Source organism: Chiloscyllium plagiosum, chromosome 34, assembly GCF_004010195.1.
Source record: "Chiloscyllium plagiosum isolate BGI_BamShark_2017 chromosome 34, ASM401019v2, whole genome shotgun sequence".
Classification (NCBI taxonomy): domain Eukaryota; kingdom Metazoa; phylum Chordata; class Chondrichthyes; order Orectolobiformes; family Hemiscylliidae; genus Chiloscyllium; species Chiloscyllium plagiosum.
This window is the reverse complement of record NC_057743.1, coordinates 7,130,971-7,152,267: the sequence shown is the minus strand read 5'-3', so window position 1 is coordinate 7,152,267 and position 21,297 is coordinate 7,130,971. Positions and strand designations below refer to the sequence as shown.

General features: G+C 41.8%; 1 protein-coding gene across 1 annotated transcript in view; it reads left to right on the top strand.

The window, feature by feature from the left end:
- nphp4 (nephronophthisis 4) overlaps positions 1 to 21,297 on the top strand; it is a 431,885-nt gene that overhangs the window by 392,940 nt on the left and 17,648 nt on the right. The window contains exons 23-25 of the mRNA XM_043675534.1: positions 796 to 873; positions 2,026 to 2,182; positions 14,086 to 14,171. Coding sequence (XP_043531469.1) covers positions 796 to 873; positions 2,026 to 2,182; positions 14,086 to 14,171 — 321 coding nt within the window. The remainder of the gene's footprint in view (positions 1 to 795; positions 874 to 2,025; positions 2,183 to 14,085; positions 14,172 to 21,297) is intronic.

Genomic DNA, 21,297 nt, shown 5'->3' with positions numbered 1-21,297 from the left:
TGCACTGCAAGGTCTCTTTGTTCAGCAACACTCCCTAGGATCTTACCATTAAGTGTGTAAGTCCTGCTAAGATTTGCTTTCCCAAAATGCAGCACCTCACATTTATCTGAATTAAACTCCATCTGCCACTTCTCAGCCCATGGTCCATCTGGTCCAGATCCTGTTGTAATCTGAGGTAACCCTCTTTGCTGTCCACTTTCCCTCCAATTTTGGTGTCATCTGCAAATTTACTAACTGTACCTCATGCTCACATCCAAATCATTTATGTAAATGACAAAACGTAGAGGGCCCAGTGGGGAAGAGGACAGAAGTTGCCAAAGATCATCCGTGAGGGACTGCATGACCTACTCTGCTTTTATTTCTTATGCCTTTACATTCAAATTATCATTTCTGCATTGCATGTTGTCAAACTGACCCAGGTCAAATAAGACTAAACAGAGCAAATACCGAACATGAAGGGAAAGTCACATTTTCCAAATGACGGCTGGTTGTTTAGTAGAACAGTACAGGCCAGTAAACGCAGATTGTAATTTGAACACATACTTGTCTTTGTTATTTTTAGCAACAAGTTAAGAATGTATGTCAAGTCATCACATTTAGTGTTTGCTGTCCTTGGTTACCATGTAGTACTTTGAGAGGCCAGGATTCAGGTGACATGTTGGCTGTCTCTACAGGAAGTACTACATCTCAAAAAGGAAGTGGAGAACATTAAGGGACCAAGAAGAAAATGTAAATATGTATGACTTTGTTTTGCTTAGACCAACCATCTTGAACTGTTATTGTTATTTTCGTCAGGGTCCGGCAGACGGGAAACTTGCAAAAAAGAATATCATTCATCAACAGGAAACCAACCCCACAACCAAGAAAATCGAAGTATGTATCATTTCATCAGCGGTGTCCCTCATTCTAATTTAGATTCATGCACTTAAAAGTTCCACATGAGGAGCAATAGTGAAGCGTGGGCTGCCAGTGTTTTTGGTGAGCTGGGGCTTTGGCTGTCCATGTTGCTTACCGATAAGGCCGGTCCTTCTTGCTAAACACTCGCTGACTCTCTGGGAAGTCTCTATGGAGCTTCATGTGTCAGTGGGCATTGGTTTGAGAACCACTGCTTTAGACTACCCTCTCAACTCCACTAAAAACACTTTCATTTTGATACTTACAGGTCACAGAATTATTAGGGTACAGACGGAGGCCATAAGGCCCATTATGTCACCACAGTCTCACTGAATTAACAATTCAATTTGTGCCTTTCTGCCACCATCGCACCCCACCCCCATAACCCTGCACATCCTTGCTGTGATTCCTCCAACTCTGTCAGTTGAAGCACCTTCCTTCCACCTTCCTATCGATTCTGGAGTTAAAGAAAACAATAAAACTCACTACTAAACATGGCGACTGATTTACAACTGCCATGACAATGTGAATGTTGCATAATTACAATGACATTTGGCCACAAAGATACAATCTAATTTATTGAGTCACCTAAAGTTATTGGCCCTGATAATAGATGACATGTTACATCACTCAGTTCTTCCCAAAGCTCTCCATGTACAAACTGCTCCTGTTCAGCACTTACTGTTTCCATGTGAACGAATGTCACAGGCATTTTGTACCCAGCAGGCTCCCTCAAACTGTGACAAGGTGAACGCCCTATTAATCTGTTATTGGTTGTGTTGATTGAGGGAAGAATGAAGTCTGCTGCGTCTTCAAATGGTGTCACAGGATATTAAGCATTCATCAAAACAAGCAGCCATATCTTGGTGTAATATTTAATCCAGGAAACCTTTGGCAATTCTGTTCTTCACAATTACACTGATGATTTTATGCTCAAATGTTGGGTGTGGGAGTTGAACTCATGTTGTTGGACAGAGGTTCCATTCCCCTGAATAAAGCTGTGAGAATTACTGCTGAATCTGATGTATTAATTTGTAATTTATATTGCCTGAAGCACCACAAGTGAAATTTTTGTTTTAAAATGGAAAAGTACTGGGTAAAGCCAATGACTGTAGGATTGTTTTCTTTCAGGTCTCTTTCAAAATTGAAAATCAGAAGCCGATTGCCATCCTTCAGGTGAATGTTGAAGCTCAACCCTATGTTATTGATCAAACATTTCGCTTTTATCACCCTGAAATGACATTCCTGAAGAAATCAATCCGCCTGCCTCCGTTGCACACTCTATCAGGTATCACGTTACTTGTTACCTTCAAAATAGTAATCTTATTTCGTTCTATATATTGACATCAATTGAAATAACTTACTGTGTTTTGATCCTCTTGTATAAATAAATTGATTGTACAATAGTGCCAATTAAACCTTCAGATCCCATGAGCATTATATTGATTACATCTTCACTGGCATTATTTTCTGTTCCACTTGGTCAGTGATACCAGCTTGGAATAGGTAAGTGGGAAGCCAGTAGTAATGGATGTTAAATAAGAAATAGGAAGAGGAGGTCTTTCTGCCTCTTGCGCTAGTTCTACTATTCATTAAATCATGGCTGATCTAATTCTGGCTTTGACCTGCCCATCAGCACCTTGTCAATCACAAATCCTTTTGAATCGGTCTTGACGGTGTTCGGTGAGGCTCCCTCCACTGCTCCCTTATTTGATCACTGTCTGTTCTGTAGTCTGATCTTTCACTACTTTTGTTGTAAGCTGATCTGTCACAATCTTCCATTAAATAAGAGAGAGCTTCATTGACAGTGGAACATATGGTCCATTTCTACTCAACATGAGGTGTGTGATTCTCTGATCCTAGCTGTGGTCTTCAGTTTGCTGCTCTGAAATAGTTCATTAGAGCCATTGTGATTAATAGTTGGCTCAAGGCATAGACCTAGGCTTAAGATCCACAGGAGCCTCCTGCCACCCTACTCTGGCCAACCAAGTCATAGAGTCATAGAGATGTACAGCATGGAAACAGACCCTTCAATCCAACCTGTCCATGCCAACCAGATGTCCCACCTGCCAGCCCATATCCCTCCAAATCCTTCCCATTCATATACCCATGCAAATGCCTCTTAAATGTTGCAATTGTACCAGTCTCCACCACATTCTTTGGCAGCTCATTCCATACACGTACCACCCTCTGTGTGAAAAGGTTGCCCCTTAGGTCTCTTTTATATCTTTCCCCTCTCACCCTAAACCTATGCCCTCTAGTTCTGGACTCCCCGACCCCAGGGAAAAGACTTTGTCTATTTACCCTATCCGTGCCCTCATAATTTTGTAAACCTCTATAAGGTCATCCCTCAGCCTCCGACACTCCAGGGAAAACAGCCCCAATCTGTTCAGCCTCTCCCTGTAGCTCAGATCCTACAATCCTGGCAACATCCTTGTAAATCTTTTCTGAACCCTTTCAAGTTTCACAACATCTTTCCGATAGGAAGGCAACCAGAATTGCACACAATATTCCAACAGTGGGCTAACCAATGTCCTGTACAGCCGCAACATGACCTCCCAACTCCTGTACTCAGTACTCTGACCAATAAAGGAAAGCATACCAAACGCCTTCTTCACTATCCTATCTACCTGCGACTCCACTTTCAAGGAGCTATGAAACTGCACTCCAAGATCTCTTTGTTCAGCAACACTCCCTAGGACTTTACCATTCAGTGTACTGTAAGCTGTTCTCCTCCTTTCTCACATCCCCTTAAAAACATCAATGCTATTTGCCTCAACTTTTCTATTTGGTGTTATGTTCCATATTCTGATCTGGGTAAAGAAATTGCTCTTGAGTTTCTGATTGAATCTATTACTAGCCTATAACTATGGCCACTGGTTTGGCCTTCCCTCCCCGTTATAGTCAGTCACTGAGCAAGGCTCCCCATTCACTTTGATTCCAGACTGAATAACCCCCAAACTGTTGAGTTCCTGATTGAGGAGGGATAGAGTGGCTCCCATTCTTTATTCACTCACCCTCTCAGTTGGTTGCATCAAGGTTCATTTGAAAGGGATCCTTTGCCCTGTAGACCTTCGCCCAGGAGAAAACGAGTACGCTTTTAAAAGGATGCAATTTAGCCAGTCTTTCTCACATTAACAAAAAAAGTGAGTCTATTAATTAAAATGCTCAGGAAGAATTAGTAACGCAACACACGTACACACAGATTAAAAAGAAGAGGTGAATCCAATAAAAACTTATAGAAAACAGATGTATGGATCAGTCTGTGATTTGTTTGTGAACAGCAGATAGTTGAATGTTGCAGCTGTTTTGGTGGGTCAGTGTTGGCAGTTGAATAGATGATTTTGAAATTTTTGGTTTTGTAGGCTGATTGAAGTACCCTTTTCCTGATTCCTTTTACTTTTTTAGCTGATTTGCAGCACTTGGAGTGAGAGGGTTATTTTATTATCAGTCCCCTGGTGTGACTAGGGGGTAGTTCTTCAACTGTGACCTTCACAGCACACAAATGCTTGACCTGAACACAAGAGCGTTCACCCACATTAATCCACTGCAGTAGAATTGAAACTGGTTTTATAACCGCTCTTTTTGTTTACCTCTGCTGAGTAAAACTAGCACGTCTGCAAGTGCTGGCTTCCAGCAGTGGTGGAGGGGATTATCAGCCTCTTCACTATCTGCATTGATTAAATCTCTTCCTATTTGATAGTTCCTTGACAATTTACATGACATTCCAGTGGCTTCACGCCGTACTTTGCCAGTTGTTGAATTGAAACCTGCAGTTATTCTGCAGCAGCGCTCTTTATAAGAGTGCATTTTGAATTAAAAGTAAAAGTTAACTATCTGATCCATCATTATAACACCTCACAATTGAAAACATTGGCCTGGATTTTTGCAGAGTTGGGGTCGTTCCACTGCCATTTTAAAAATGGCTGGACCCTATTCTGGGATCTCTGTCTCCATTCTTGGCACCAGCAATATTCAGCAGTTTTGTGATGGTGACCCACTCCATACTAAGAGGTGCCTTTTCCCAGCAGCCCTGCAGCTCTTGTAGAGTTGGACCAGCTTCTACATGAGTCATGGCCCACAGCTCCTCAGGGTTATTGTGAGTCAGTGGCTGGATTTGGGAAGTTTTTAAAGGGTAATTTCAAAGGTTTTACCTATTCCTTCCCCCTTCTCCCCTACCCCAGCTCCCAGCTATTCCCCATTGGTCCTCATATTCTCCATGGCAACTAATGTCCCTTCCTTCCTTATTCACACTTTGTGTATACCATGAGGACAGAGTCATCTAGGATTCTGCTTGTCCTCACTAGCAAGAGTTCTAAAAGGGGTAAAAACAATGACTGCAGATGCTGGAAACCAGATTCTGGATCAGTGATGCTGGAAGAGCACAGCAATTCAGGCAGCATCCGACGAGCAGCAAAATCGACGTTTCGGGCAAAAGCCCTGCAAGAGTTCTGTTTGCCACATTTGTTCACTTCGTTTGATCAACATCATTAACCAGTTATAAAGGGTTAGGTTTTTTTTTCTTGTGCTCTCTTTTGCCAATGTCTCAATGTCCTTTTGGACAAGATTGATAAAGATAACTATTTGAAGCCCAAACTAGTTATACTTTAATGAAATGTTTGACACTTTTGTAAGTTTTGGAATAGCAGTTTTTATTGATGAATATTACTCAATTTTCCCATCTCAGTCATTACACATTTACTACTGTTATTGCAATAGCTCTTTAGTTTTATACATAGTGTATATTGAGTTAAGGGGCTTAAATTAGCATGAGGGATGATGGTAAGCAGTTGGGAGGCATCTGTTAGTGTGGAGTTGGCCTGGAGGGTATTAGGGGAATGGGTAGCAAGGGTGTGTAGGCCTTACTGCTTTCATTACAACTGGGATCAAGCCCCTCCGAACCAAGGTAGGCCTTCTAATCAACACAGCTTGGCGTGTGCCCACCCATTCAGCATCTACTTCCAGGGGCCTCCTTCAGCCTATATTCACTGGGAGCAAAAATCACAGGATTTGGAGCCCTTGAAACTGAGGTGGGTCTGCTACACCAGGAAATTTCCTGACTCAAGTTACACACCACCTTTGCACAAATCCAGCCCATAGTCTTTACTTCCACCCAATGACACCCCTTCATAACGCTAAAGACGTCTACCTGCTGACCCCCCAAGCTTTCTGTAAGAGACCCAAGCTATTTAGTTTTTCCTAAATGTAATAATATCTCAGATTTGGTAATGTTCTTTTAAACCATTTTTGTACATTTTCCAACGTCTCTATCCTTTTTTTACTCTGGAATCCATAAGTACATTACTTCAAGTGTGGTGTTATCAATGTGCAATACATGTTTCAGGTAATATTCATTTTTTTTAATGTTCTTGCTCCAGAATTGGACCCCAGTGCTTAGATTGCACTTTTTAAAATTCCTTTACATATCTGTAGCTTTAAATTTCTTTGTCCATTTACCTCATTATGTAGAGGACGTATGTCCTTGCTGGTAAGTCTTGGGTGGGCGGGAAGCTCGCTGGGCCATTCTGTTCCTAATTTGTATGTTCCTACGAGGCATTTCGAGTTCCTATTCTGTTGGCTACAATTTTCGTTGACTATCAGAGTCATAGGAGCACATACTGGCAAATTACTGATTGTCAACAGAGGTTGATATACCAAGCAAAACTGCAAAGGCTTCACTTTTCTGCAAAATGTTGGCAGTTAACACAAATTTTTAAAATCCTTCATTTATATGGATCCTTAACACATCTTTTGGAGAGGTATGAAAGTACTTATTGACTACAAAGAATGACAGCCATTTTGTTGTGTGAGCAAATTGAATAGTGCATGTACCAGCTGAGCCACTGCAAGTGCTGTAAAGCAACTACCTGAGTGTTAGGCTTCTACAACATCTTTCAGTCACTGAAGGTTTCCGTAGATGTCAGAGTGTAACTTGATCTTTGATCCCTCGAAAACTCCCTGCATAAAATGGGGATTGATTTACACTGCGTATAAAAGTGAACCACTGATATGTGGTCACTATTTTGAAACATCAGCATCTGCACAAAGAGTAGGCATTTCTTAAACTCCTGTACATCTCACAATACAGCCTGTGTCATCTGCTGATTCCATTATATCCCATTATAATCATAGAATCCTTCCTGTATGAAAGTGGGCCATTTGGCCCATTGAGTCCACACTCTGAAGCACATCCCATCCAGACTCACCCCATCCCTGTAATCCTGTATGTCGCCTGGCTTAACACCATATCCTTGGACATTATGGACAATTTAGCATGGCCAATCCACACAACATACATATTTTTGACTGTGGGAGAAAACCAGAGTGCCCAAAGGAAGCATGCACAGAATGTGCAAATTCCTCACAGACCGAGGGTGGAATCGAACCCATTTCCCTGGTGCTGTGAGGCAGCAGTGCTAACTATGGAGCCACCATGCTGCCCTAATGTAGAATTAACTAAAAACATACATTTGTGGTGTGAAGGATTGGGGCTGACCTAAGTATAGCACGCCTTGGCTATAAAAGGGAGGTGGAGGGCATGGGTGGGAAACAGTTTGCTTTATATACTGAGTAGATGCAAAAACATGATTTTTGCTGCAGGAGAAATGGGCTTGTCTTATTTTCTAGATTGATTTATGTGCCATAATGTATGGTATTTTCTGGATTCCCTTTGTTTTTGGATCCATCAAATTAAGGGTGGCCAGCAAGAGCTCCATACTAATGAAATGGGAACTGATTCAGAGACCGTGTATTATCTCTGGAAAGGTTTATTCAAAGCAATTGCTTATAGTCCACGATAGCAGCTCAGTCTCTTGTCAGCCTCTATTTACCTTGTCAGAACAAATTCAGCACTTCAATCAGTGCATTTTATGATTAATGGCCCCTGTAAATTGAAGACCCTTTATAGTTTCTCTCTGTTACCCTGGATTGTATGACACTAATTTAACTTTCATTCAGCTGTTAGGTTTTAAAAAGGGACAGTTTCATTGCAGCTCCAGTTGAACATGGAGTTCATAAATTACTGACGGTAAATTGTTTCCAGGGTGGAAGAGAAAACTTCCCTGGCTATCAAATAGAATGGCAGCATTATCTGTGAAATGAATGAGAAATTTGTTAACCCTTCCTAATCATACAATGTGCTAATGTGTATTGTTTTATGTGGTAGTTTAAAGTATATTTGTGAGCCTACTGCAATTGCTTCTCTTCTCGGATTATATTTGTGGGGAGACATTTTATTCTGTTTCAGCACTACTTGTACTCTTTGATTAAGTGTGAGCAGCTAATTGAGTGCGATGTATCTCCAAATCTTCAGTGGAGCCTGGCAGTGATTATTCCCTGTTCAGTGTCTGCTTAACCTCTTCCTTTTCCCTCCCCCATTGTGAAATGTCTGTTCATTTGGCACTGCTGTCTGATGGCTGTATGATCCCTATAGTTCCCTCTGCACTGCAGCAGCTAATTCCCTTTCTCTTAAATACCTGTTGGGCCCATTACATTGCCTGGGAGTCTTGTCCATTTGGAAATCATTCCTCCTATGAAGAGCCAACCATGGCATTCTTCCAAAATTTTCTCTTCATATTTAGCTGAAGCCTGTGTTCTCTGTTCTGCCTACTTTCATAATGTGCTTTAAAGCAATTTACTATATTTTGTTTATGAGCTAAAACAAAATTCTTGAGATGTAAAGTCAGCATCAGCCAGTTCTGATGTATCATACATAGGATCCCTACAGTGTGGAAACAAGCCATTTGGCCCACAAGCCCACACCGACCCTCCAAAGAGTAACCCACCCAGACCCATTCCCTTAACCTATTACTCTGTGTCTTCGAACTAATGCATCTAACATACACATCCCTGAACAATGTGGGCAATTTAGCCAATTCACCTAACGTGGACATCTTTGGATTGTGGGAGGAAACCCTCGCAGACATGGGGAGAATGTGCAAACTCCACACAGTCGCCAGAGGCTAGAATCGAACCTGGGTCCCTGGCGCTGTGAGGCAGCAGTGCTGATCACTGATCTATGCTCAAAACATTCACCCCTCATTTCTCTCTGTGTTTGCTTCTATTAGTATTTGTGTATTTGTGATTGATTGCAACTTGCTACACGTATTATTTTTAAGGTGGTTATGTTGTAATATGTCTATTTAATTCAAAGTAAAATGGGATACAGAATAGGATCATGTGACCAAGCCAAATGTGGGTGTTTGTGTGTGTTGGGCATTTGGTGTTTTTCAGCAGGCCAAGTGTTATTGTAAGCAACCAGATTTTACAGTCTGAATACAAAGGGGAGGCCAGTTCTTTCACTATTACAGACTTACAAACTCAGAAGCATTGAAAAGAAAGAGAGAAACAGGGACAATGGCTGTTTCAGTCAGTGGAGGGTTAAAGGCTGCTTTCTCTACCAGAGTGAAGGTGGGTGAGAAAATGTTCCCTGTCAGGAGAGATGTATCCTATGATAATTGAAGGACTGTAGAAGATTTGTCTTGTGTGGCCAGGGGAAGGAACATGAGGATTGCTGTTGGAGGTCATCAAGTCATAGAGATGTACAGCACAAACAGACCCTTTGGTCCAACTATTCCATGCCCAGATAATCTTAATAAATCTAGTCCCATTTGCCAGCAATTACCCTATATTCCTCTAAACCCTTCTTAATCATATAGCCATCCAGATGCCTTTTAAATGTTGTAATGGTACCAGCCTCCACTTCCTCTGGCAGCTCATTCCATATATCTGCCACCCTCTGTGTGGAAAAAGTTGCTCCTTAGATCCCTTTTAAACTTTTCCCCTTTCACCTTAAATCTATGTCTCTAGTTTTGGATTTCCCCACCCTGGGGAAACTGCCTTGTCTGTTTACCTTATCCATGCCCTTCATGATTTTACAAACCTCTACAAGGTCACCCCTCAGCCTTCGTCCAGGGTAAATTGCTCCAGCCTATTCAGCCTCTCCTGAGAGCTCAAACCCTCCAACCCTGGCAACATCCCTGGTAAATCTTTTCTGGACTCTTTCAAATTTCATAACATCCTTCCCTTAGGTTGGTTCAGGATATCTGAGAAATCTAAGACAGTAATGTCAGCTGTTCACTGAACATTATAGCACAACAAAACAGGGAAATGTGTGCTGGAAATTAAATGACTGGTTTTTGTAAGACTAATTCCGAGGGGAGTGTTCTCTATCATATAGCTTTCTGTAGTATAGTGTTTTCAGTCATGTTAGATTAATGAGTGATTTATTTTGTAGTTTAGAGTATTAATTGGTGTTTAGTTGATGTTGATTTCAGTTTATTTGTTATAATCAAAGTTTGAAAGCTTGTGATTCTTGGGCCGAAGGGCCTGCTTCCACATTGTAGGGGGTCTATGAAAACTAGTTGGCTACTGGAAGTTTGATTTTTTTTTAAAAGTAATTGGTCTCTATGGGGTTTGCAACAAGCTTGACTGAGCACTGAAGCTGTGATCTGACGAATGTACAGCTTGAGCCTGTTTTAGCTGTGTTTATGTTGGATTTGCTTTATTGATGCGCTGTAAATGTTGACTTTGTGGAATGATAGCTCTGTTAAGACCTCTGGGCCTCTTTCAGATTTTCCCCTAGTTACTCCATCCCCATTCATGGAGTGTGTGCGTTGTTCACATTTCATGCTGTGCATGGTATCGGTAGTTTGTATTATGGACCAGGCCAGACTCCCTCAAAACATTTCAAGAAAGTAACCCAGACCCTAGCTTTGCTAGTTGTTTTAAGCAGGGGTAATGTGGATATCCCAGGAGCTGGTCAAGCCACTTAGTTTAAAACAAAACAGAATTTATTTACAGAATACTGAATAATTTAACCTGTCCGAAAACCCAACAGATCATCCCAACTTAATGATGCTTTTCCAAATACTTGCAACAATCCCCATCAACACCCCTTGGCACAAAAGGTAAAATCAAACAGAGTCTTACAGGAGAGATGTCAGAGACGGAGGGAGGTAGCAGAATGGAACACCCTCTTCCATGTAGCTGTTTCTTTGACCAGCATTGTCAAACTGCCTGACTGCTTTCAGTGAATAGCCAGACTGCCAAAACCAACCAAAATAGAGCTGATAGAAATGGCCACTCCCCTTTCATTGTACAAGTGTTTTTTTTAAACTTAAAAGCCTTTCACCTGAGGCAGAATCCATTAGCTATAATCAAGTAGGCCCTTAAATCCATCCAAACTTTCACTTTTTGGAATCTGTGTTTTTACGACCTCCTGAGTAAAAAATCAAGGATAATATAATCTTCCTCTATCTATCATCATCAAATTTGACCAATTTACAAGCTTCTGTCTCTTTGCCATCGATGAAAATTCAAAACACCTGTAGGACTCTAAACTCTTGGCTACCCTCTAACTTCTTCTCCTGACAATCCTCCTCAAAAATATGCTCCGAAACTCTGCAGCTTTTAGCTTAATTGGATGCCTTCTATGTCACAGTTTGTCCATTGAGTATCGAAGGGCTTCAAATTTTAAAAAGATAAAGATGAAGGAGTTGCTCTGTTAATTAGGCTTTCACTAGTTGTAGTAATGAGAGATGGTAAAAACAGAAATTGCTGCAAAAGCTCAGCAGGTCTGGCAGCATGTGTGAAGAGAAATTAGAGTTAAGGTTTCGGGTCTGATGACCCTTCCTCAGAATTTTAGTGAGAGATGACTTCTGTTTGTTTGTACAGGGTAAAGAATCATTCTGGGTAGAGTTGTAAAAAAGGAGTGGTAAAAGATCAGTTGTGGGAATACTTAATAGTTCCCTTTACACACTCAGATATTAAGAACCAGCAAAGAATGACCTGAAAGAAAGGTAGTTGTGATTTGGAGATGCCGGTGTTGGACTGGGGTGTGCAAAGTTAAAAATCACACAACACCAGGTTATAGTCCCACAGGTTTATTTGAAAGTACTAGCGCCGCTCCTTCATCACGTGATTGTGGAGAATAAGATTGTAAGATACAGAATTTATAGCAAAAGTTTACAGTGTGATGTATCTGAAATTATATATTGAAAATAACCTGGATTGTTTGTTAAATCTCTCGTCTTTTAGAATGATCATGTTGGTTTCAGTTCTTTCATATGTAAATCGCAGAATTTTTTTAAAAAATTACATTCTCAAGTGAACTTTAACAATTGGTGTCAGGTCGGCCCAGATAATGCATTGAAGGTGTGAGGTGCCCTGTGTGAGGCTGACTGTGCCGCAATGGCCAGACTGATTCTAATCTAAAAAATGGATTTACAGAATCTTACATGGATTCATGCTGCTTTTGAGCAAAGTAAAATGTAATTCTGGAAGTACAAATTCACCCCACAATCTTATATGTGAATGTGTGTGTTTGTGTGGGGAAGTATGAGTGTCTGTCAGAGGGTGTGTGTGGGACTGTATCAGTCTGGGATAAAAAAAGGAGATGCTGATGTTATTAAGCAGGTTTTCTTGAGTCTGTTTCATTATAGAAAACTAAGAAATCATTCCAATGATACTTGAAAATCAAGTGGTGAATTGGAGTGGGACTTGTGGTTTCAGACCACTTGCACCCTCATTCTGGTGTGGTAATAATCAGGATCAGTGATGTGATAATAGCCTGATCTGTTTTTGTGAAGTTGATTGAAGGATCAACATTGACTCGAGACACTGGGAGCAACACATACACCCTCCCCCCAGATTGAATGATGTTTATTTTTTGATGAATCAGAGAATCCCTACGGTAGGAACCAGGCCATTTAGCCCAACAAGTCCACACCGACCCTCCAAGGAGTAACCCACCAAGACTCATTTCTCTAGCCTATTACTCTCCATTTAGGCCTGACTAATGCACCTAACCTACATGTCCCGGAACACACTATGGGCAATTTAGCATGGCCAATCCACCTAACTTGCACGTCTTTGGATTGTGGGAGGAAACCGGAGCACCTGGAGGAAACCCACATAGATACAGGGTGAATGTGCAAACTCTGCATAGACAGTCGCCTGAGGCTGGAATTGAACCCGGGTCCCTGGTGCTGTGTGGTAGCAGTGCTAATCACTGAGCCACCCATGGTAATTTGTTTCAGATTTAAGATACTAACTAGAACCAATGAGACACCTAGAGAAAAGCTATTTCCAATTGCTACGGTGTCTATGGCCAGATGACATAGACTAAAGATTAGAGCTGGGCCTTTCAGGAGTGAAGTTAGGGAACATTAGTGGGCGGCACGGTGGCACAGTGGTTAGCACTGCTGCCTCACAGCGCCTGAGACCCGGGTTCAATTCCCGCCTCAGGCGACTGACTGTGTGGAGTTTGCACGTTCTCCCCGTGTCTGCGTGGGTTTCCTCCGGGTGCTCCGGTTTCCTCCCACTGTCCAAAGTTGTGCAGGGTCAGGTGAATTGGCCATGCTAAATTGCCCGTAGTGTTAGGTAAGGGGTAAATGTAGGGGTATGGGTGGGTTTCGCTTTGGCGGGTCGGTGTGGACTTGTTGGGCCGAAGGGCCTGTTTCCACACTGTAATGTAATCTAATCTAATTTCTCCGCACAAAATGTGGCAGAAGTTTGGGCAATATTCCAAAAATAAATGAACTATGTCACATTCAGTTCCGCCGTTGTGGAAACATGTGAAATGACTTTAAGAGAAGATGGACATGATCAATGAATTACAGCAGCATATAATTACTAGTCAGTTAATGCAATTGGAATTGTACTTTTGAGTCAAGGCAGTGGTTGAAACTTTAGAGCACACTGTTTATTAAGCTACCCTGTCGTACATAGCTATGGGTTGGAGTCTTCAAATAGACTTTGTATCGCATACCAATTAACTTTTCCAATGATGCCAACAGCAGAGGTTTAACTCCTGTCCTGGCTGAGGTTATGATGGAGACATTGCCTTCTTAACCTCATCCCTTGCCTGAGGTGTGGTGACCCTGAGGGTAAACTCACTGTTGTTTGTCTCTCTCTAATGAATGAGAGAGTTGACAGTGGGATACTGGCCTTTCACTCCACTGAGTCTACTTATATTTTACCAGATAAAGGAAGCTAGAGGTACAGCAGAAAACACTGGGAAACATATATTGTCTCTTTTCACTCTCACCCTCCAAATTATTTTTCCCTATAATCTCCATTTTACAATCAATTACCCTGCACCTCTGCTGTTCATATGGGGTGTAAGGGCAGTGAATCTATGAAATTTGATATTGCTCTTTACTGCTGTGTGTGTCATTTGAAACTTTCCAGGTCTGACAGTACAGTCACCGAATGCTGAGCTTCAGATCAACGTTCGCTGCAGTGATTTCAACATCATTTGTGAGACAAAAAAAGTGGTATGTTATTGATTTCCTCACGTTAGTGACAAGCCAATAAGTTTTGAGTGCTTTTGACCTTTCAGAAACTGAAAATGATTTTGGGGCTAATTGTACTATGTTAGCTGGTAAGCTGAGTCAATTGGAGGGAAGCATCAGGGCCTCATCTGTGTTGTGTCTGTCCCTGTGCATTTTCTAAAATACTCATTGTGTCAGTATCTAAGCTAGTGACTGCCAGCTTGAGAGTAATCATGTCTTGCATCGCTGGCTGACTTGATTGCCGCAGTTGGGAATCTGAAATGCAAAATGCAAGAGTAGCATTGAACTGGAGAGAAGTCAGTTGGACCAGAATTAACTTGAAGGAGAGGGAGAAATAGGATGTGAGAAGAAGGATTGGCAATGAGCCCTTTCAATTTATTCTTTCATGGTATGTGGTCATCGCTGGCAAGACCATGCATTTGTTGTCTGTCCCTATTTGTCCTAGAACTGAATAGCATTTCAGAGGGCATTAAAGAGATAACCACATTGCTGATTCATATTAGACCAGACGAGGTAAAGATGGCAGACATCCTTTCCTAAAATGCGTTAGGTTTTAATGACAGTGCATAGTGTGTAGTCATTGTCAGTGTTATTGAGGCTAGGTTTCGATTTCACATTCTGTGAACTGAGGTGACATTTCACTAGCTGCCATGGTGGGATTTGAGCTAGATAGTTTGCTTTGGTTCTGGATTATTAGCCCAGTGAGATTGCAGGTACTCTACTGTCTCCCCTGTCATCTTTAATGATTTCAGCCTCGGCATTTGGCACAGCGTCCAATAAGCAGCGTGTCTCCTCCTTGCCTGTTGTGCCGAGTTACAAAAGCAATAACAACTTGCATTTAGTTTGCACGCTTAATGTAATAAAACTTCCTAAAGCATTTCAGATGAGAGTTACAAAACAAAATGATATTGAGCTACATGAGGAGATAGAAGGTCAACTGACCAGAAGCTTTTTTGAAAAGGGATTTTTGGAAGGAGATGGGTGAGGTAGCAATGCAGAGAGACTGAGGGAGGGAAAGAATTCCAGAACCTAGGCTCTGGGCAGCTGAATTTAAGACCAGCAATCAGAACCAGGGCTACTCAGGAGATAAAAATTTAAAAGAGTAGATGAGGGTGGCACGGTGGCTCAGTGGTTACCACTGCTGCCTCACTGTGCCAGGGGCCCAGTTTTGATTCCAGCCCTGGGTGATATCTGTGTGGAGTTGCCACGTTCTCCCCGTGTCTGCGTGAGTTTCCTCCGGGTGCTCTGGTTTCCTCCCACAGTTCAAAGATGTGTAGGTTAAGTGAATTGGCCGTGCTAAATTACCCATAGTATTCAGGGATGTGTAAGTTAAAAGTGCATTAGTATGGGGAAATACAGTGTAATAGGGTAGGGGAGTGGGTCTGGTTGGGATACTCTTCAGAGGGTCGGTGTGAGCTTGTTGGGCCAAATGGTCTGTTTCCACACTGTAGGGATTCTATGATATCTTGGAGAGATGTGAGCTCAGAGAAACTTTAAGATTAGATTAGATTACTTACAGTGTGGAAACAGGCCCTTCGGCCCAACAAGTCCACACCGCCCCGCCGAAGCGCAACCCACCCATACCCCGACATTTACCCCTTACCTAACACTACGGGCAATTTAGCATGGCCAATTCACCTGACCTGCACATCTTTGGACTGTGGGAGGAAACCGGAGCACCCGCGCAGACACGGGGAGAACGTGCAAACTCCACACAGTCAGTCGCCTGAGGCGGGAATTGAACCCGGGTCTCTGGCGCTGTGAGGCAGCAGTGCTAACCACCGTGCCGCCCACAAGATGTAGGGAGTACTGCAGATGTGAAGGGATTTGAAAACAAGGTTGAAAGTTTTAATGTGGCAATATTACTTGACTGGGCGAATGTTGTTCAGCGAACACAGAAAGGACAGGTCAATGGGATTTAGTGCAACTTAAAACCACAGGCAGCAGAGTTTTGTATGACCTCAAATTTACGGAGTTAGTCAGGAGTGCGTTGGAATAGTTGAGTCCTGAGTTAACAAAGGCTGAAAAAAGGTTTTGGCAGTGAAGGCAAAGTTGCACAGTGTTATGGAAGTGGAAACAAACAGTCTTTGTGGTGCTGTAGAAGCACAATTGGAAACTAATCTCGTGGTTAAAGGAGACACTAGCACAATAAACAGGCTGGTTTAGTTTCACTGTGTTGGCATTGAGATGGATGGAGTCAGTAGCCAGGATACAGAGTTTAGCGTTGGGGCTGAAAACAATGGCTTCAATGGATGTAGGTTTGCTCGCTGAGCTGGAAGGTTCATTTTCAGACGTTTTGTCACCATACTAGGTCACCATCTTCAGTGAACCTCCGGACGAAGCTTCCTAGTATGGTGACGAAATGTCTGAAAAGGAACCTTCCAGCTCAGCGAACAAACCTATGCCTAGAACCTCATCCTGAGCTACAAATCTCAAAACTCGCTAATGGCTTCAATATTCACCTACAGGTGAAAATATCTCCTGTACATAATCTCAGTCAAAGTATTTCAAAATGTGAAAAAAAAAGTTTTATCAGATTTCCTATCAGTTCACAGTTTTCTAGAGGAACAGCCCCAGCCTGTTCAATTTTTTTCTGATTAAGTATAACCATTCCATTCTGGCCTATCCGTGGGAAATCCTTTTGCACTTCCTTCTCAGCACTTTACCATTCTTATAGTATGGAAGCCAGAACTGCTGACAGTGTTATCTAACCAAAATGCTGTACACAGGTTTAAATGATTTTTCTCACAGAGTGAGGCTTGTCTGGGAACATGGTCATCCATTAATGCAGGTCAGTGGACTAATATTGAGGTAGCCCCATTAGAACTCAATGACCTATAACATGAAAATACTGCTTCATGAGGAATCTTTCAATACTTCCCATTATTCTTTAGGACACACCCAAAAATAAACTACAAAGTTTTTCTAGATGATTTATTTTATTAATAAGCACTTGCATGAATAAAGACACTTCCCTCATTTGTCTTTGGGAGCTGGGGAGGATGGTGAGTTTAATCTCTCCACTTATCTTCTTTAAACAACATCATTTTGGTCTCCTCACAATCACTGTAAAAATGTCCATTTTATACCTCTCTTGCTATTAGAACAGCTGCTAATGCATGTGATTTCTCCCTTTCTCTGTCTCTTTCACAGTTTGACAAGGCAGCTTTCTTTATCGTGACTTGCTTATCTCTCCTTGCCTTTCAGAAGTACAGTAAATCTTGCTTGGCCATGAATCATTACTTAGGCTCACACAGTAGTCAGTCTTCAGCAGTCTCAAGCGACCATGATGCTTTTTGAACCCAGCTAAGCTTTGCAGCATGCTTGCTGAGCAGTCGTGTATTTCACATTCACTCTATTACTCTGAAAAGTCCGCTTTGAAAAATCCGTACTCCTCCCCTGAAGAATGTAATAGATATGTTTTGACACAGACGGCAAATTAAATTCAAAAGTTTCTGACAGCTATGGAATTATCCACAGCTTAATTAGTCTTTTTTAACATGTAAAGTAATCTATTTGGGATGTCCCAAAGTGCTTTAAAATCAATTAATTGTTGAAGTGTTGTCATTGTTGTAATGTGGGAAATTGAGGAGCTAATTATCACACTGCAAACTTCCAAAAAAGCAGCAATGTGATAATGAACAGATAATCCAATTTCGGTGTTAATTGAGGGATAGAAATAATTGGTCAGGACACCAGAGAGCACTCCTCTTTGAATTATGTCATATCTGCACCTGGAAGAGTACACAAGGCCACGGTTCTAACATTCCTGAAAGACAACAGCTCTGACAGTGCAGCACTCCCTGAGGTCTGTAGAGTTGGTCAAGACTTGGCATTTAGGTCTCAGGTTATGGGTGCTAGCACTAGTTGTTATCATGTAACGAATAGAGGTCACTTTCATTTCCTGTGCTTGCACAGTAACCTGATGGAACTGATTCCATGCCCCTTGTAGAACCTGTTTGTTTTCCATCTTTTAGTTTCCATGGTTTTACCAGATTGTGGTTTCACCAGTTACAGCAGCTAAGATTGAGCCCAGTAATTATACCCACTGGGCCAAACTGACTGTGAGTCAATCCGACTTCTAAATGTTAGGCCACTTATCTGGTATTTTGGTCTCTGGCTGTCAGGTGCTTCTGCCACAGGTCTGAAGCAGCCGTAGAGGTGGGCAGAGCATGAGGTGGCAGTTTGGAATGCCCACTGCCATTTACTTGGCATCAGCCCAGTGCAATTCATGGTCGTTATCTTCTTCCACCAACCATACCCCCTCCACTCTCCTTTGTATCTACCATGCTGCCTTCATGTCCCATCATATTCCTTCTCCATGCCCACATGTCCCCTTGTCCAGTATTCACGAAGTGCAAAATTCATGAGCCATGTAATAACAGTGGCAAATCTTTGAAACGCTCATGAAATTAAAAAAAAAGTCAGCCATTCGGTTTACCCTTTGAGGAAAACTACCCCTTATATTCTCATCGAACTGTAAATCAAGTGGAATTAATGAAGGTCCTGTCGAAGATATCTTTAGTTTTTTTACACAGGTTTTGAAAACCGCTTCAAAAAAAAGATTATTATAAACTGACAATCAAACAAAGGTTACAGCTCCCATTGCACTCAGTAAACAATTCCTTGCCAGGCTGACTCCCCAGCATCTTAGAGCTCAATCAACTTTCATAAAGAAGTCTCCTCACAACTGTATCGACAGAAACCGTATGAAACGATGGCCAGACAGAAAAATGTTGCCTTTATTTGAAGTTGGTTTTCATTGCCAATGTATGTTAATTTGTACAAGATTAATAGTTTCTGCTTCTAAAGCTCACAAACTGCCATACCTGAAGTGGCTTCCCTAGGCTTCAAGGAACTCATCCACCCCTACAAAAATATCCACGACATGGAAGCTTAACTTTGCAATAAACATTTAAATAGCGAACCCAACATCTGTTTAAGTGACGGTTAAGTTGAAGCTGCCATATTTCCTGACTTACCAAAAGTAGCAGGTGGGAATCAGAGGCCAAATTTTAAAATGCAGCTCCACCATCTCCTGTTTTGTCCTTTCAACATGGGTTAAGTCAGGGTGAGAGATGAAAATTCAGACCACAGCATGGGAAAATGACCCTGGCTTAGGTCTAAATGCAAAGCCTTGGAGGCATTTACATGTAGTTTTCTTTCACTGAAAGTGGGCATACAATCCAATAGTCAGCGGAGAACACAGAAATCATGGGCTAGATTGTTGTGATAATGGGATGAATATATTCCTATTAGTGATAAATTAGTGAAAAATTATGGAAGTTCCAAATATTTCAGTTAAATTCTTGTATGATAATCAAACAGTGATTCTATTGTAATCCCAAGCAAGATAGAATATTAACACAGGGAAGGCTGGTGTGGAGCCAAACCCTGGTGATTAGGCACTTTGAAGAAAATCTGATAATTATCCACCTGATGGATGAACTGTTAAAGATGCATGTTTCGCTCTGTAGTTGGTTCACTGCTCAGAACCTTAATGAGAGCTGCAGAAATATGACAATTTGTATTTCTCTTTGTTCCAAGCTGTCAGTGATGCCAAAAATAATCAAAAGTCTATTTATTGTCTTCTAAAATATGCCAAATAAGAAACTAAAGGACTGCGGGTGATCAGAAACAAAATCAGAAATTGCTGAACAAAATCGGCAGATCTGGCAGTGACTGTGGAGAGAAAGCGCAGTTAACATTTTGGGTCTAGTGACCCTTCTTTGGGTCTGTTCGAACAGTGTTTTAATTGAAATAGAAGTGAACTTTCAACATAATCTATATAAAGCAACAGGTTCCTGTGGAGTATAAGTACCAGCATGATCCAGCTGGGCCAACTGGCCCTTTTATAAAATTTCATGTCATTCCATGAAAGAGCACATGATTGTGGAGCAGTACTTGTTGAGAAGTGAACTGAGGGACACAGAGATATTCAGCAATGCTGATTAACCCCCAGGAAAGTCAGAGTAGGACGTTTCTGTTTCTGAAAGTTCAGGCTTTAGCTCACACAGGTTGAATGGATTAAATGATCTCCTCCCACTCCCGATTTGATTTTGATCATATTGCTTATAAAGTATCAGTTTTTTAAAAACTTTATTCTTTCGTGGGATGTGGGCAGACAAGACCAGCGTTTGTTATCCATCTCAGCTTCCCTTGAGCTAAGTAGGTTGCTTGGCCCTAGTAGAGGACTGTTGGACGTTTATCAATTGTTAAGGGTCAGGAATTACATGTAGGACAGATCAAGTAAGGATGGCAGATTTCCTTTCTGAACCAGGTGGGTTTTTACAAGAATTTATGGTGGTTGTCATGGCCACTGTTACTAAAATTGGCTTTCTATCCCAGATTTATTGAATAAGTTTAAATTCTATCATGGGATTTGTACGCATGTCCTCAAAGCATTAATCTGGGCCTCTGGATTACATTTAATCCAGAGCTGCTGACATAACCTTTCAAAAAGCAGAATCCCTACATTCAGCCCATTGTGTCACGGTGACACTCTGAAGAGAATAAGTGTTGAACAGTGTGGCACTGGAAAAGCATAGCAGGTCAGGCAGCATCCAAGGAGCAGGAGAGTCGATATTTTGGGCATTAGCCCTTTCTGATGATGGGCTTATCACCGAAACATCAACCCTCCTGCTCCTCGGATGCTGTCTGACCTGTTGTGCTTTTCCAGTGCCATGTTTTTTGACCCTGATTTCCAGCGTCTGCAGTTCTCACTTTCTTCTAGTCCTCCAAAGGGAATAACTCTGATAAAAGATGCAGCACTAAATAGTGGGATGCTGGTCCCAAACTGGCATCCACACATCTTGAGTTTCTCATTTCAATGCCGTTCGTGTCAAATGGAGCAAAGGAGAGAATCTATAATTATGGAATCATTAGCTCCATTCTTGCATAGCATTTCCTTATTTTTTCTTGTCAGAAGGAAAGGAAAGGGAAGATCAAATTTTAGCTGTAAATGTGTTGCTGGAAAAGCGCAGCAGGTCAGGCAGCATCCAAGGAACAGGAGAATCGACGTTTCGGGCATAAGCCCTTCTTCAGGAATGAGGAAAGTTTGTCCAGCAGGCTAAGATAAAAGGTAGGGAGGCGGGACTTGGGGGAGGGG